The 18,542-nt window shown below is 44.4% G+C and overlaps 1 protein-coding gene across 8 annotated transcripts in view; it reads left to right on the forward strand.

The window, feature by feature from the left end:
- The first annotated feature begins 12,905 nt into the window (after positions 1-12,905).
- The window catches only part of LIMCH1 (LIM and calponin homology domains 1), a 339,607-nt gene continuing 333,970 nt past the window's right edge, over positions 12,906-18,542 (forward strand). For 4 of the 8 annotated variants that reach the window (XM_055385618.2, XM_055385613.2, XM_055385616.2 and 1 more), the window contains exon 1: positions 13,025-13,343. In XM_055385618.2, the coding sequence (XP_055241593.1) occupies positions 13,248-13,343 (96 nt within the window). In that variant the 5' untranslated portion in view covers positions 13,025-13,247. Of the gene's footprint in view, positions 13,344-18,542 lie in introns of all 8 variants that reach the window. The other 4 variants (XM_055385619.2, XM_055385620.2, XM_019025483.4 and 1 more) reach the window with 3 other exon arrangements.

The following is an 18,542-nucleotide window of genomic DNA, read 5'->3' on the forward strand; positions in this document are numbered from 1 at the left end:
TGGGAGCTGAACTGACCAAGGGCCCCAGTTGTTGCTCTTTGAAATCCATTGTCTTGTTTGTACTGAGGCCACACTTCCCACTGGGCTTTTCCCAGTCAGTTACTGAAAATGGCAGGGACTAAGGCAGACCTGTTCCTGGGAGACCCAGGACTCCTCTGAGGCTGACTTTGGCTCAAGGACCTTCTGATGGCCTTGCTGAGCTTTGAACTCAATGGCAGCCTGAAGTCGCTTCTACCCAACAACCTTCCTTCCCTCTCTTCTTCACTCTGGGTCAGACTTGCATTGCGCTCTGACTGCTTCCTCAGCATTTTTCCAGGTCCCTCTGTGTTTTCTCTCATTTAATAAAATCCTTGCATGTTTAATTCTGTCTCTTATTCTTCTTTTTTTTTTTTCTTTTTTTTGAGATGGAGTCTCGCTCTGTTGCCCAGGCTGGAGTGCAGTGGCATGATCTCAGCTCACTGCAACTTCTGCCTCCCAGTTTCCAGTGATTCTTCTGTCTCAGCCTCCTGAGTAACCGGGATTACATGCATGTCCACCATGCCTGGCTAGTTTTTATATTTTTAGTAGAGATGGGGTTTCACCATGTTGGCCAGGCAGGCCTCAAACTCCTGACCTCAGGTGATCCACCCATCTCGGCCTCCCAAAATGCTGGGATTACAGGAATAAGCCACCATGCCCTACCTAATTCTCCTTTTTTTTTTTTTTTTTTTTTGGAGATGAGGTCTCACTCTGTCACCCAGCCTGGAGTGTAGTGGTGCAGTCACAGCTCACTGCAGCCTGGAACTCCTGCGTACAAGTGATCCTCCCACTTCAGCCTCCTAAGTAGCTAGGACTACAGGCATGCACCAGGCACATGCAGCTAATTTATTTATTTGTTTGTTTTTGTAGAGATGGGTGGGGGGGTCTCCCTCTGTTGCTCAGGCTGGTCTCGAACTCTTGGTCTCAAATTATTCTCCTGCCTCAGCCTCCCAAAGTGTTGGCATTACAGGCATAAGCCACCATGCCCAGCCTAATTTCTACTTTGGTGTCTGCTTCTCAGAAGACCAAGACTATCACACTGTTTGACCTCAAAACCTATACTCTTAAAAAAAATTAACTAAAAATCGATCAAAGACCTAAATGTAAGAGCTACAGCAATAAAACTCTTACAAGTAAACAGCATAAATCTTCATGACCTTGGATTAGTCAATGCTTTCTTAGATATGACACCAAAAGCACCAGCAACAAAAGAAAAAAATAAATAATTAGACCTCATCAGAATGAAAAACTCTGGTACTTCAAAGGACACCACCAAGAAAGTGAAAAGTCCCACTACAAAATGGCAGAAGATATTTGCAAACCATATATCTGGATAAGGGATTTGTATCTAGAATATATAAAGAACTCTTATAACTCAATGATAAAAAGAGAAATAACAACTAAGAATGGACAAAAGTTCTGAATAGACATTTCTCTGAAGAATATGTACAAATGGCCAAAAAGCACAAGAAAAGATGTCTGGCATCATTAGCCATCAGGGAAATGCAAACTAAACCCACAACCAGATACACACTAGGATAGCTATAATAAAAAAACTTGGCAAGTGTTGGCAAGGATGTGGAGAAATTGGAAACTTTATACACTGCTGCTGGGAATGTAAAAGGATGCAGCTGCTGAGGAAAAGTCTGGTCATTCATCAAAAGATTAAACATAGAGTTATCATATGACCCAGCAATTCTACTTTTTCTCCTGTACTGAAGAGAAATGAAAACATTTGTCCATACAAAATCTTGTGCATGAATGTTTATAAGCAGCATTATTCATAATAACCAACAAGTGGAAAGAACTGAAATATCCATCAACTGATGAATGGGAGGGTCCGTTCCAAGATGGCTGAATAGGAACAGCTCCGGTCTGTAGCTCCCAGCGTGACTGACGCAGAAGACGTGTGATTTCTGCATTTCCAACTGAGGTACCTGGTTCATCTCACTGGGACTGGTTGGACAGTGGGTGCCGCCCATGAAGGGTGAGCCGAAGCAGGGTGGGGCATCGCCTCACCTGGGAAGTGCAAGGGGTTGGGGGATTTCCCTTTCCTAGCCAAGGGAAGCCGTGACAGACTGTACCAGGAAAAGCGCGACACTGCCACCCAAATACTGTGCTTTTCCAATGGTCTTAGCAAATGGCACACCAGGAGATTATATCCCGGGCATGACTCAGTGGGTCCCATGCCCATGGAGCCCCGCTCACTGCTAGCACAGCAGTCCATGATTTAACTGTGAGGTGGCAGCCTGGCCGGGGGAGGAGCATCCGCCATTGCTGAGGCTTGAGTAGATAAACAAAGCCGCCGGGAAGCTTGAACTGGGTGGAGCCCACCACAGCTCAACAAGGCCTGCCTGCCTCTGTAGACTCCACTTCTGGAAGTAGGGCATAAGTGAACAAAAGGCAGCAGAAACTTCTGCAGACTTAAACGTCCCTGTCTGATGGCTCTGAAGAGAGCAGTGGTTCTCCCAGCATGGTGTTTGAGCTCTGAGAATGGGCAGACTGCCTCCTCAAGTGGGTCCCTGACCCCCATGTAGCTTAACTGGGAGACACCTCCCAGTAGGGGCCAAATGACACCTCATACAGCTGGGTGTCCCTCTGAGATGAAGCTTCCAGAGGAAGGATCAGGCAGCAATATTTGCTGTTCTGCAGCCTCCACTGGTGATACCCAGGCAAACAGGGTCTGGATTGGACCTCCAGCAAACTCCAACAGACCTGCAGCTGAGGGACCTGACTGTTAGAAAGAAAACTAACAAACAGAAAGGAATAGCATCAACATCAACAAAAAGGACATCCACACCAAAACCCCATCTGTAGGTCACCATCATCAAAGACCAAAGGTAGATAAAACCACAAAGATGGGGAGAAAGCAGAGCAGAAAAGCTGAAAATTCTAAAAACCAGAGCGCCTCTTCTCCTCCAAAGGATCACAGCTCCTCACCAGCAATGGAACAAAGCTGGACGGAGAATGACTTTGACGAGTTGACAGAAGTAGGCTTCAGAAGGTCGGTAATAACAAACTTCTCTGAGCTAAAGGAGGATGTTTGAACCCATTGCAAGGAAGCTAAAAACCTTGAAAAAAGATTAGATGAATGGCTAATTAGAATAAACAGTGTAGAGAAGACCTTACATGACCTGATGGAGCTGAAAACCATGGCACGAGAACTACATGATGCATGCACAAGCTTCAGTAGCCGATTCGATCAAGTAGAAGAAAGGGTATCAGTGATTGAAGATCAAATTAATGAAATGAAGTGAGAAGAGAAATTTAGAGAAAAATGAGTAAAAAGAAATGAACAAAGCCTCCAAGAAATATGGGACTATGTGAAAAGACCAAATCTACGTTTGACGGGTGTACCTGAAAGTGACAGGGAGAATGGAACCAAGCTGGAAAACACTCTGCAGGATATTATCCAGGAGAACTTCCCCAACCTAGCAAGACAGGCCAACATTCAAATTCAGGAAATACAGAGAACACCACAAAGATACTCCTCGAGAAGAGCAACCCCAAGACAGATAATTGTCAGATTCACCAAGGTTGAAATGAAGGAAAAAATGTTAAGGGCAGCCAGCAAGTAAGGTCGGGTTACCCACAAAGGGAAGCCCATCAGACTAACAGCTTATCTCTCAGCAGAAACTCTACAAGCCAGAAGAGAGGGGGTGCCAATATCCAACATTCTTAAAGAAAAGAATTTTCAACCCAGAATTTCATATCCAGCCAAACTAAGCTTCATAAGTGAAGGAGAAATAAAATCCTTTACAGACAAGCAAATGCTGAGAGATTTTGTCACCACCAGGCCTGCCTTACGAGAGTGCCTGAAGGAAGCACTAAACTTGGAAAGGGACAACCGGTACCAGCCACTGCAAAAACATGCCAAATTGTAAAGACCACTGATGCTAGGAAGAAACTGCATCAACTAACGGGCAAAATAACCAGCTAACATCATAATGACAAGATCAAATTCACACATAACAATATTAACCTTAAATGTAAATAGGCTAAATGCCCCAATTAAAAGACACAGACTAGCAAATTGGATAAAGAGTCAAGACACATCAGTGTCCTGTATTCAGGAGACCCATCTCACGTGCAAAGACACACATAGGCTCAAAATAAATGGATGGAGGAAGATCTATCAAGCAAATGGAAAGACAAAAAAAAAAAAAAAAAAAAAACAGGAGTTGCAATCCTAGTCTCTGATAAAACCAACTTTAAACAGACGAAGATCAAAAGAGACAAAGAAGGCCATTACATAATGGTAAAGGGATCAATTCAACACGAAGAGCTAACTATCCTAAATATATATGCACCCAACACAGAAGCACTCAGATTCATAAAGCAAGTCCTTAAAGACCTACAAAGAGACTTAGACTCGCACACAATAATAATGGGAGACTTTAACACCCCACTGTCAATATTAGACAGATCAACAAGACAGAAAGTTAACAAGGATATCCAGGACTTGAACTCAGTGCTGCACCAAGCAGACCTAATAGACATCTACAGAACTCTCCACCCCAAATCCACAGAATATACATTCTTCTCAGCACCACATCACACTTATTCTAAAATTGATCACATAATTGGAAGTAAAGCTCTCCTCAGCAAATGTAAAAGAACAGAAATCACAACGAATGTCTCTCAGACCACAGTGCGATCAAATTAGAACTCAGGATTAAGAAACTCACTCAAAACCGCACAACTACATGGAAACATGGAACAACCTGCTCCTGAATGACTACTGGGTAAATAACGAAATGAAAGCAGAAATAAAGATGTTCTTTGAAACCAATGAGAACAAAGACACAACGTACCAGAATCTCTGGGACACATTTAAAGCAGTATGTAAAGGGAAATTTATAGCACTAAATGCCCACAAGAGAAAGCAGGAAAGATCTAAAATCGACACTCTAACATCACAGTTAAAAGAACTAGAGAAGGAAGAGCAAACAAATTCAAAAGCTAGCAGACGGCAAGAAATAACTAAGATCAGAGCAGAACTGAAGGAGATAGAGACACAAAAAACCCTTCAAAAAATCAATGAATCCAGGAGCTGGTTTTTTGAAAAGATCCACAAAATTGATAGACTGCTAGCAAGACTAATAAAGAAGAAAAGAGAGAAGAATCAAATAGATGCAATAAAAAATGATAAAGGAGATATCACCACCGATCCCACAGAAACACAAACTACCATCAGAGAATACTATAAACACCTCCATGCAAATAAACTAGAAAATCTAGAAGAAATGGATAAATTCCTGGACACATACCCCCTCCCAAGACTAAACCAGGAAGAAGTTGAATCCCTGAATAGACTAATAACAGGCTCTGAAATTGAGGCAATAATTAATAGCCTACCAACTAAAAAAAGTCCAGGACAAGACGGATTCACAGCTGAATTCTACCAGAGGTACAAAGAGGAACTGGTACCATTCCTTCTGAAACTATTCCAATCAATAGAAAAAGAGGGAATCCTCCCTAACTCATTTTATGAGGCCAGCATCATCCTGATACCAAAGCCTGGCAGAGACACAACAGAAAAAGATAATTTTAGACCAATATCTCTGATGAACATCAATGTGAAAATCCTCAAAAAAATACTGGCAAACCGAATCCAGCAGCACATCAAAAAGCTTATCCACGAAGATCAAGTTGGCTTCATCCCTGGGATGCAAGGCTGGTTCAACATACGTAAATCAATAAATGTAATCCATCACATAAACAGAACCAAAGACAAAAAAACACATGATTATCTCAATAGATGCAGAAAAGGCCTTTGACAAAATTCAACAGCCCTTCATGCTAAAAACTCTCAATAAAATAGGTATTGATGGAATGTATCTCAAAATAATAAGAGCTATCTATGACAAACCCACAGCCAATATCATACTGAATGGACAAAAACTGGAAGCATTCCCTTTGAAAACTGGCACAAGACAGGGATGCCCTCTCTTACCACTCCTATTCAACATAGTGTTGGAAGTTCTGACCAGGACAATCATGCAAGAGAAAGAAATAAAGGGTATTCAATTAGGAAAAGAGGAAGTCAAATTGTCCCTGTTTGCAGATGACTTGATTGTATATTTAGAAAACCCTATCGTCTTGCCCAAAATCTCCTTAAGCTGATAAGCAAATTCAGCAAAGTCTCAGGATACAAAATCAATGTGCAAAAATCACAAGCATTCCTATACACCAATAATAGACAAACAGAGAGCCAAATCATGAGTGAACTCCCATTCACAATTGCTACAAATAGAATAAAATACCTCGGAATCCAACTTACAAGGGATGTGAAGGACCTCTTCAAGGAGAACTAAAAAACACTGTTCAACGAAATAAAAGAGGACACAAACAAATGGAAGAACGTTCCATGCTCATGGATAGGAAGAATCAATATTGTGAAAATGGCCATACTGCCTAAGGTAATTTATAGATTCAATGCCATCTCCATCAAGCTACCAATGACTTTCTTCACAGAATTGGAAAAAACTACTTTAAGGTTCATATGGAACCAAAAAAGAGCCCGCATTGCCAAGACAATCCTAAGCAAAAAGAACAAAGCTGGAGGTGTCATGCTACCTGACTTCAAACTATACTACAAGGCTACAGTAATCAAAACAGCATGGTACTGGTACCAAAACAGAGATATAGACCAATGGAACAAAACAGAGGCCTCAGAAATAACACCACACATCTACAACCATCTGATCTTTGACAAACCTGACAAAAACAAGAAATGGGGAAAGGATTCTCTATTTAATAAATGGTGCTGGGAAAACTGGCTAGTCATATGGAGAAAGCTGAAACTGGATCCCTTCTTTACACCTATACAAAAATTAATTCAATGTGGATTAAAGACTTAAATGTTAGACCTAAAACCATAAAAACCCTAGAAGAAAACCTAGGCAATACCATTCAGGTCATAGGCATGGGCAAGGACTTCATGACTAAAACACCAAAAGCAATGGCAACAAAAGCCAAAATTGATAAGTGGGATCTAATTAAACTAAAGAACTTCTGCACAGCAAAAGAAACTACCATCGGAGTGAACAGGTAACCTACAGAATGGGAGACAATTTTTGCAATCTACCTATCTGACAAAGGGATAATATCCAGAATCTACAAAGAACTTACACAAATTTACAAGAAAAAATCAAACAACCCATCAAAAAGTGGGCAAAGGATATGAACAGACACTTCTCAAAAGAAAACATTTATGCAGCCAACAGACACATGAAAAAATGCTCATCATCACTGGTCATCAGAGAAATGCAAATAAAAACCACAATGAGATACCATCTCACACCAGTTAGAATGGCGATCATTAAAAAGTCAGGAAACAACAGGTGCTGGAGAAAATATGGAGAAATAGGAACACTTTTACACTGTTGGTGGGGGTGTAAACTAGGCAACCATTGTGGAAGACAGTGTGGCGATTCCTCAAGGATCTAGAACTAGAAATACCATTTCACCCAGCCATCCCATTACTGGGTATATACCCAAAGGATTATAAATCATGCTACTATAAAGACACATGCACATGTATGTTTATTGCGGCAGTATTCACAATAGCAAAGACTTGGAACCAACCCAAATGTCCATCAATGATAGACTGGATTAAGAAAATGTGGCACATATACACCATGGAATACTATGTGGCCATAAAAAAGGATGAGTTCATGTCCTTTGTAGCGACATGGATGAAGCCGGAAACCATCATTCTGAGCAAACCTTCGCAAGGACAGAAAACCAAACACTGCATGTTCTCACTCATAAGTGGGAATTGAACAAGGAGAACACTTGGACACAGGGTGGAGAACATCACACACCAGGGCCTGTCGTGGGGTAGGGGGAGGGGGGAGGGATAGCATTAGGAGAAATACCTAATGCAGATGACGAATTAATGTGTGCAGCAAACCAACATGGCACATGTATACCTTTGTAACAAACCTGCACGTTGTGCACATGTACCCTAGAACTTAAAGTATAATTAAAAATAAATAAATAAATAAATAAATACATAAATGGGTATAATACCAACCATATAAGATCATTGTAAGGATTAAGTGACAAAATGTGTGTTAGATTCTTGCTACAAATAATGTGCTAAATATATGTAAACTGTCTAAAAAAAAAAAACCTGATGAATGGATATACAAAATACATAGCCACACAATGGCATATTATTTGGCAATAAAAAGGAACGAAGTACTGATACATGCTGCAACATGAATGAACCTTAATATCATGCTCATGAAGTCACACACAAAGGGCCACATATTGTATGATTCCATTTATATGAAATGTCCAGAACAGGCAAATGTATGGAGACAGAAAGTAGAGTCATGGTTGCCAGGGCTCAGTCAGACGAGGTAAAAATGTGCCAAAACTGAATGTGATGATACTGCACAACTCTGTGAATATACTAAAAACCATTGACTTGTACACTTTAAATAGGTGGATAGTAGGGTATGTGAATCACATCTCTATAAAGCTGTTACCAAAAAAACAAAACAAAACAAAACAAAACAAAAAACCCACCAACAACCAACCTATATTCTTCGAATACACTACATCTGTAATTTGGCACTTATCATATAGTATTTTGTCTTATGGTTTTTTCCCAGTCATAAATGGCCGGGCACAGTGGCTCTCCCCTGTAATCCCAGCACTTTGGGAGGTGGGGGAGCTGGGTGGATCACTTGAGGTCAAGAGTTCGAAACCAGCCTGGCCAATATGGTAAAACCCCAACTCTACTTAAAAAAAAAAAAAAAAAAAAAAAAATTAGCCAGGCATGGTGGTGGGTGCCTGTAATCCCAGCTACTTAGGAGGCTGAGGCAAGAGAATTGCTTGAACCCTGGTGGTGGAGTTGCAGTGAGCCGAGATCACGCCACTGCACTCTAGCCTGGGTGATAGAGTGAGACTCTGTTTCAAAAAAAAAACAAAAACAAAAAACCCCAAAATGTTACTTCATACCCCCCAAATCATGATAATCTCTGAATTGTGGGGTTTCTTCAAGATTTCTTTTCTTCATTATATTTTCCAAATTTTCTCCAATGGCACATATTACTTTTATATTTGAAAGAACTACATTATAGAGAAATGAAAATATCATTTCACTAACAAAGTACTACGAAGTACTACTGAGCCATAGAAAAGAATGAGATTCTGTCATTTGCAACAACATGGATGGAACAGGAGGTCATTGTGATAAGTGAAATAAGCCAGGCACAGAAAGACAAACTTAGCATGTTCTCACTTATTTGTGGGAGCTAAAAATTAAAACAATTGAACTCATGGAGATAGCAGACTGATGGCTACCAAAGGCTGGGAAGGGTAGTTGTGGTGGGGATTGGATTGGAAGTGGGGATGGTTAACGGGTACAAAAAAATAGGAAGAATAAATAAGATCTAGTATTTGATAGCACAACAGGGTGACTATAGTGAATAATTTAATTGTAAATTTAAAAATAACTAGGCTGGGCATGGTGGCTCATGCCTGTAATCCCAGCACTCTGGGAGGCCTAGGTGGGCAGATCATGAGGTCAGGAGATCAAGACCATCCTGGCCAAAATGGTAAAACCCTGTCTCTACTAAAAATACAAAACATAGCTGGGCGTAGTGGCGGGCGCCTGTAATCCCAGCTACTTGGGAGGCTGAGGCAGGAGAATCACTTGAACCTGGGAGGTGGAGGTTGCAGTAAGCCCAGATTGAGCCACTGCACTTCAGCCTGGGTGACAGAGCGAGACTCTGCCTCAAAAACAAACAAACAAACAAAAACTAAAAGAGTATAATTGGATTATTTGTAACACAAAAGATAAATGCTTGAGGTGATGGATATGCCATTTACTTTGGTGTGATTATTACATATATTTTATGCCTTTATCAAAATATCCCATATATTTCATAAATGTATATACCAGGTATGTACCCACAAAAATTAAAAATTTAAATAAATTAAAAAAACACAAAATTATTAGCTCCTAAAGGGCATAGTCTGTGTCCCCTTGTGGATTCTTCTGTATCTTCCACATAGTAGGTTCTCAACAACTATTTATGGATATTATTGATAGCAGCACTAGGTTTGAATTCTATTATGGTTCTAAGTCTGTGGGTCTTTGGTAGCCTGTGTGAATTTGTGATTGGTAAAAGCTCAGAAAAAGCAAATGTTACCTTATGATTATAAACCTTAAAAGATGTAAAATGTATTTTCACTGAAGGAAAAAAAGTTGTATTTAAATGCCAATTTCAATGCCAGATATATTAGAGATACCATAAAATTTAATACTCATTTTCAAATGGATTTAGATATACCATCTGGGCTAGCTGGCTTCCCCTCCTCCTAGTTACTCCATGCAGTGGAACCTGCCTATATTAGCCCATTCTCACACTGCTATAAACACATACCTGAGACTGGGTAATTTATAAAGGAAAGAGGTTTAATTGACTCACAGTTCCGCATGGCTGGGGAGGCCTCAGGAACTTACAATCATGGCAGAAGGCGATGGAGAAGCAAGTGCCTTCTTCACAAGGCGGCAGGAGAAAGAGAACAAAGAGGGAACTGCCAGACACTTTTAAGCCATCAGATCTTATGAGAACTCATTCACTACCATGAGATCAGCATGGTGGAAACTGCTCCCATGATCCAATCACCTCCCACCAGGTCCCTTCCTCAACATGTGGGGATTGCAATTCAGATTACAATTCAAGATGAGATTTGGGTGGGGACACGGAGCCAGATCATATCACTGCCCAAAGCCATATATTGTATTAGTGTACCAGAGTCATTTTGTGGACTGTTTGCTTTGCCATGTTTCTTTATGGAAACAAGGTCATCTTCTGCCCACACGTCTTTAGCCCTTTCCCATGCTTGCCTTCTTTATCTCTTCTTTGTATACTTTTCCCTCGCTCTGTTTTGGACAGCAGGGTGGAGGTGAGGATCAGTGGTCTGTACTCAGCAACTGCTTGTTTGTCAGGTCCAGCTTTGGTCTGTTTACATTCAGTCCCCTTGTTCGTGCCTTTCACAGTGATTCTGCTGGATGACTATATCCACCTCATTTTAGGTGAGGAAACTGAGGGACACACTGTAAGTGGGAGTCTGGACAGGACTGGTAAGACAGCTTGGTGTGCAGTTAGGAGCAAATCTGGCGCCAGGCTGTCTGGGCTTGAATCCAACCCTCCCTGTCCACCAGCTCTGTCCCCTGGTTTCCTCGTAGGGATGATAACAGTCCTATCTTACAGGGCTGGAATAAGGACTGAGTTAGTCAATTATTTGTAATGCACTCAGAACAGTGCCTGGCACAGCATAAGTGCCACATAAGTGTTTTCAAAGCAAATAAACTAAAGCCTGTCTGACTCCAAAGCTGGTAATGGTGGAATTTGAGGCCTGCTTTTTGTTCCATTCCCCTATTATAGCAGCAGAATTGGACAAAGATTAAACTCGGATTCTGGATGGGGAACAGAGATTTAGAGGCTGAGGCACCCAGGGACCTCCAGCCACCGTCAGAAACCTTTTGTTAGTAGCCATTCTGAAGAGGGGAATCCATTAGCTTGAGGTTAGGCCAAGAATACTGAGCTCCTCCGGACCCAGCGCTGGGCTCACGTAGGTCAGAGCTCCCTGGTGGCCTACCAGGGGATACCCAGGCAACAATCTAAAAGGTAGTGTGTGCCCCCTCACCCGCAGGCGGGACCTGGCCTGCCTCTCCCATGCTATCATTCCCGCCTGGTGCTCTCCACACCAGCTCCAGTCTTGCTGGCCCGCTGTGGGCTCCTCCACGGGGAAGCTCATTCCTACCTTAAGGCCTTGGCATCCATCTGGAATTCTTCCCCCAGATTGTTACACAGTTAAATCTCCCTCGCTCATGTCACCTCTTCAGGACATTTCCTTACAGACACCTTCCTTGATCGTCAATTGGGCTGTAGTGCAAAACAGAAGGCATGCTCAAGTGGGAGTGGCCAAGGAGAGTTTAAAGGAAGGGTTAGAAAGAAGTGAGCCGGATCGGGAGACCATAATGGGATGGGGAAGCCTTTACCATACCTAGGCCTGGGAGGTTGAGTGGGACAAGAGGAGATGGGGAACCTTCTGGAAACCCCCTAACCACCTGCAGGAAGGGACGAGATAAATAAATGCACGTCTCTCTTCAGCTCACTGACCATCTGCCTACCTCCCGTTAATGGAACCGGGACTCACAGGTCAGCCTCCCAGCCAAAAGGGGGGAAGGCTATCGGAAATTACCCCGCGCTTTTTCTTTCCAAGTCATTATCTTCTCCTCTTTTATCTTAACAACACCCGCCACAATTATCTTCTTTTGATTTACATGTTTATTGTCTGTCCCGGCCCCCAATTCCCTCTACAATGTAGATACCTCGAGGGCAAGGACTTCCAGGTAGGGTTTGTGTGTGTAGGGTGTGTAGGGGGTGTGTGTGTGTGTGTGTGTGCGTGCGTGTGTGTTTCCATCTCTGCGTCCCCAGCGCCTGGCCCAGTGCCTGACGCATAGTAGGTGCACAGTGACTGTTGGTTGACTGCATCGACAGACTAGGACACAGGTAGCCTTCCTGGAGAAGGAAAAGCTCATCAGGGTCGTTTTTCTTTTTCTTCTTACAAAAAGATCAGGTGGCTGTGTACTTCCCGGCGCCGGGCCAGGGGCTGCCCCGCCTTGCCCCTACCTCTGCGGCCAGGATGGACTGCAGGTGCTGCGCGGCCAGTGCCCGCGCGTCCTACTGCTCCGGTGCCGCAGCGCCCGCTCCCCCGGGCCCGGGTGCTGGGCGCGCGTCTCCCATATGATGCCAGACCCATCCGCCCGCCCCTCAGCAGCCGGCGGGGCGCAGGGACGTGCGGGGCGGCCAGCGGATTCCCTTTATCGGGCCGGGTGTGAGCGGGAGGGAGACACGCAGCGCTCGCTCCGGGTTATTTTTAGTCGGTAGCTGTGCTCCCCCTCCCCGGGGGCGGAGCGGCCCGCGAAGGTGGGGAGGAGAAGAAGCTCCCGGCGCCTCCGCGCTCGCTCCCGCGGGTCACTCACGGCGCGTTGGAGCCCGGGCGGCGCCGGGAACAGCTGCCGCGGCGTCCTCTAGCAGCGCGCGGCTCTCCCGGGACCTGCGCCGGCCGGGGGCGGGGAGAGGCGGGGAGGGGAGGCCGGCGGGCGGGAAGGGGCGGGGAGCGCGCTCCTGCGGCGGCGGCGGCGGCGGCGGCCGTCCTCATCCCGGCGCTTGAGAGGACGCGGGGCTGCGCAAATGGCTTGTCCCGCTCTCGGTCTGGAAGCTCTTCAGCCCCTGCAGCCCGAGCCGCCCCCCGAGCCCGCCTTCTCCGAGGCGCAGAAGTGGATTGAGGTAGGTGCGGGTGGCTGGCGGGCGGCCTTGCACTGGCGCCCTGAGCCACGGACCCGCGCACGCTCCGACCGCAGGTCCAGCCTCGCGTCCCCCCAACCGCCCCCACTTTCTTTTGCCAGCTGCCCCAGGTCACCCCCCCGGCCTCGGCGAGCCGCGAAACCTTAGCGCTTTGGCATTGGAATCCCGGGCGAGGGTGGGCGTGAAAGGGGACACTGCAGTCTAGCTGCGCGCGTGAGGGCAGGAAGGGATCCCCTGCGCGTCCATCCTTCCTGCCCGCCGGCCTCGCAAATCTCAGCTAGCGCCGCTTCCAGGCGCTGCCAAGAGAAGCGCAGTGCTAGCAAAGCGTTGCAAAGGCGCAGGAAGCGTGAGCCCCCAGAGACTTCACCGGTGCTCGCATTTCGGGGTATCTTGCTTCTGGTTCCACATTTCGCCCCTTGTCCCCCTACCCCGCACCCTTCCGGAGCAGAGTTGGCAGTGTCTTCACGGAGGCGCATACCCACCGGAGCCTCTTGCTGTATTCCTGGCACCGGGTCAGGTGTGAGGCTGGCACAGTGCGCAGGGTGGCGGTAGCTTGCAAGACCCACCTGCGAGCACGCATCCGCATAGACGCTGCCCAGCCTTTGGCAACCCCCGCCCCTCTCCATCCCAAGGACTGCAGGGTCGGTTCCGAAGTACGGGCTACCCGGTCTGGTTGGCATATTTCACTTCTTAAATGACTCGTTGGCAGGCCAGGGAAATCACTGGAGCTCTCGGCTCTCAGTCCCGGAAGCGCTCGCTGGGTGATCCTGATTCACGATGTCTATCAGTAGATGCAGCTTGGTAGCCCCGAGCTCCCGAAATGAACTGTCTGCGGGGTTCAGGACGCTTGAAGGGCATGAAGGGGAAAGGTGACCCCCTATGATTAGTGCAAGGAGCCTCAGCTTCAATGGGTGGCCTTTCTGGAGGCTTAGTGGAAGGTATGAATTTGGCCTTGTTTCCCTCAGTGACAAGCAGCCCTCTTTGCCTGGTAGTTCAGAGGAGGAAGTGTACCGCTAAATCATGACCCAGCAATGTTGAAGCTTCCAGAATTCCGCCTGTCACTTAGTGACTCCCCACTCCGTTCAGCATCGTGGTTCCCAAGAAGCTGCTAGAGTAACAAGAGCCCCACGTACAGATTTAAACCTGCTGAGCTTCCTGCAGAAACCACCCTCACTTAATGCTGCTCTCCTGCTCCAGCCAGAGACCTGTACCCTACAGGGTTAACCTGCTTCCCGCAAGCAAGAGTGCTACTTAAGAGTATAGAAACATCTGTTTGAAAATAGGGTTCAAGAAACAGAACAATGAACATCAGGGCTGTCTTGCTGAAAGCCCCAGGCATGTCTCTCATAATTTGATAACTCACCATCAGATGAGAAAAAGACCTTGGCTTTTTATTTTTGATATGTGGCTGGAACGGTTTGGCGTGTGACAGGTGCTCTGCCTGTGTTGCGTACTTATGCTCCCAGGATACACAGGAAGCAATTGTAGTTGCTGGCTTATTGCAGAGTTGGATAACTATTTTTCAGGTTCTTGAACTCTAAAATTCTCAGGAGAGACTTCGAGTGTGGGTGGGGGTAAGGGGAGGATCTAGAAGCAGAACAGTCTTTACTATTCTTGAAGGCAAATGATTTATTCTCAATTTCCTTAACTGTATCATTGACATATTCTGCTTTAAAAATGTATTGTGGTATGAGTTACACATGTAAAAGTGCACAAATCTGAAGTGTACACCTCCATGAATTTTGACATATGTATATTACTATAGCCCCCACCTAAATCAAGATACAAAATGTCTCCTTTGGCCCAGATTACAGTTTGCTTTTAAGTGGTAGTATATTTCAGGCTATTATGCAGTGCAGAATATTAGCTTTAATATCACGTTTAAGAAAAGGAAGAAGGGATTCCTTAAGACAGTAGAACCTCATTAAGCCCTATAGACAGTTTGGGATTGTTCTTGATGCTTTACCATTCATACCAATTTAAGAATGTGAAAACCGTAATGGGGCATGCGTGGCTTTAGGACCAGGCAGCCCAGGCGAGCTGCGTGTGCATTATTGAAGCGGCCTATCTCCTTTCAATTGTTGGGTTCAGTTTCAGGGAAAGGAGAGCTTCCCCCTCCTAGGCTATATAAAAAGGTAATTGCTCCAGGGGAAAGATAGAGACCTCCCCCTTCCTTCCCAGAGGTTCTTCTTGAAATGTAAATGCCGAGTCTGCAAACCACGGGAACCCAGGAGTTGTAACAGATGGTTTTGCATGCAGTTGCCTTGTGAACAAAGATTCCTCAGCTAATACAGCGATAATGTAGTACTTAGGGGCAGTGAATCCCCGGGTGGGGGGGCGGATTGGGGATTGGTATCTCGAGACAATTGCAGCTCCTCTAGGGGCCCCATTGTCTCTGGCAACATCCTCATTGGTAGGGCTTTGTTTTTACTTTTATTCAGTTGGTGATTAAATTTCCCATAGGTTTTTTTTCTTTCTTTCTTCTTTTTGAGTAGTCAGGAATTTCACCCTTTCATAAAAATGTTCCCTTGGGTGGAGCAAGTTAATAAACAAACTTTGCTGCTTGTCTCGCCTCGATTCTTGGTCTTCCTTGAGTCATGGATTGGCGAGAAAACATTCATTCTTAATAAAGGCTCAGGGAACCAGATCCAGGACGTAACTTGTTAGTGAGGAATTTCTCGGCGTGCAGCCTTGGCTATTTGAGGACCGTGTTACTGGGCAGGAAATGTGGCCTGGGAACGATTCCCCCACTTCAGCCCCCCTCCCCTCACTCCTTCCTTAGTTGGCAAAGGTGAAAGCTCTAACGGAGCGCTAGATGGTCACAGACCACGTGGGGACAGCCCTTTAACACTCCTAGTGACTTTTTATAGCTGTAGGAACAGGTTGCACATCTTACTGTGTGTTTGGGAAGACTCCTAGAGGAGACAGCAAACTTGAAGTAGTAACTCTGGCTACCAGCAGGCAGGGGAGTGACTAACTTCTCTCCATACTACTTTTCTAGAAGGCCTTACTAAGCAGAACACAGTAGGTGAGAGGTCAGACCTTGGAGCTGGGCATCCTGGGTTTGAGTCCAGAGTCTGTTACTTTGTAGCTGGATGACCCTGAGCAAGCTACTTTTCCTTTACTATGGTTCCAAATGATTTCTTTGAAAGTTAGCTCTAGTAGTTAGCAACAACAAAAATAACTAAGAGTTATTATTGAGAGCATCTGTAAAACAGGATACTGATAACAGCTCACCTATTTCATAGGAGTGCTGTCAGGATTAAATCAATTAACATATTTAAAATGCTTAGAACAGTGCCCAGTACATAGGAAGTGCTGTGTAAGTATGGTTAGTAGTATTATTACCATTATTATTACCACTGCTGTTACTTTTACTACTGCTATTATCATTATGATAATTATTACTACTACTGCTATTGCTGTTGTTTTTTCTGTTGTTAATAACAACTAAGGTTGATTTTGAAAAAAATGATTCCGAACACCAAATTTCCAGGGTAGAAAATATGATTCAATTGCCTACTGATTTCATCCTATTATCTCACTCTGTTAACTCTGGATACCTGGAGTCGAAGTTAACTAGATGCTACATGTCACTCTAATTTGCACTAAAAGTGACTTGGGGATCAGAGAAAAACCTTTAATATCTACTCATAAAGTGATCTTGGTAGTCCATCAAAGCTTAGAAAATTATTCTTCAATATTATGCTGAATATGTAAGTTTAATGTATAATCTTTGTTACCAAACTCCAAGCAGAATGCTCAATGCCTCTCCTCTTGTAGATGATCTAATATTAAATCATTATACAAATAATGGGTCCAAATATTCATCTAAATGCAGCAGAATTTGATTCACTGAGGTTGTGTCAACTCCTGCTAGGAATAAGAATAATTCTTCCATTGATTTTCTTTCCCTCTTCCTCCCTTTTATTATTTCCTTCTTTTTTTTTTTGGTGGTATTTATTGAGTTACAAGAGTTTATTAGTAGGTTAGATGACTCTGATTTTCCTGATTCCCCGCTTCTCTTGGCCTCACCACCCACAACAATATTTATCTGTTCTAATCTGTGGTTCTTCTTTTCAATGCCAAACACTTTCTGAAGAAACAGATGTCCTTCAACTTGGTTTCGGTTATGATTTGGAACAGGTTCCCAGGCCTTTAGGGAGGGACTGGAAATTTCAACCCAACTCAGCCTTATTTCTCAACTTGAGAAGTTCCTGGACTCCTTTACCTTCAATCAGAGTGTGCCCATGGGGCTTGGTGATGAATACAATCTTATTTGTGACCTAATCCATACTTCACAAGAGTGAGAACTAGTGCTGGAAGGGATCAGTTTCTCATTTTGGTTCATTCCCTGCTGCCCACATAGAATTGTTTTCTTATTCAGCTGGGACCTAATTCTGAAGATTAAAAACACTGAGGGTATCATAGCTCTCCAAGACCAAAAGATGCTTGTGTTGTTTGGCAGTAGGGAAAATTTATGAATAGCTTTTGAGATAATTTAGCATTTAATGGCCAGTAACATATGACTTTTGTGATGTAATACCATAAGTTATACATGTAGTCATTCTAATTCTCCACCTCTGTAGGGACTAGACTCTTAACATCTTTTTATCCCAACAGGTAGTTAACTTTGTAGATGGTCCTCCAGCTTTGCATAAGTTGCCAAGGAAGAGGAAGAAAAAACTTTTCTGGCTAGATCAAGGAAGGAGTAGTGGTCTGAATAGATATGTAAATGAGAGCAGGCGGCATCTTTCTCACAATGACATTTAAATAGTCTAGCTTGTTTGTATACAAGAGCAGCTATGACACAATGCTGTCACATGGTAGGAAAACAGTGAGGTCCCACAGATTTGGGGAAAGGGGATGCGGAATGGGAGGTGGAGCTGGCACTTCTTGCCCCGGCATCTCCCTGGAAACCAGTTGCATCAGGCGAGCTCCAAAGGGCAGACTGAGCACTGGCTACCAAGAAAGGGAAGGCTGGGCATGTGTTCTCAGCCACTGGGTCTCTTGGTCTCCAGCTCTCTGCTGATGGATGACAATAGAGCCATGATGTAGACAGTTGGCCTTGATTCTGTGAGTGGCAGTCAGTGCTAGGTGGGACTAGGCAGCTCTAGGAGTACTAGAAATTGGCCTGGCAGCTTCTCTTTTTGCTTTAGACCATTCTGAAGCTTAAAAGCA

The sequence above is a fragment of the Gorilla gorilla genome, chromosome 3, assembly GCF_029281585.2.
Source record: "Gorilla gorilla gorilla isolate KB3781 chromosome 3, NHGRI_mGorGor1-v2.1_pri, whole genome shotgun sequence".
In the NCBI taxonomy this organism is placed as follows: Eukaryota; Metazoa; Chordata; class Mammalia; order Primates; family Hominidae; genus Gorilla; species Gorilla gorilla.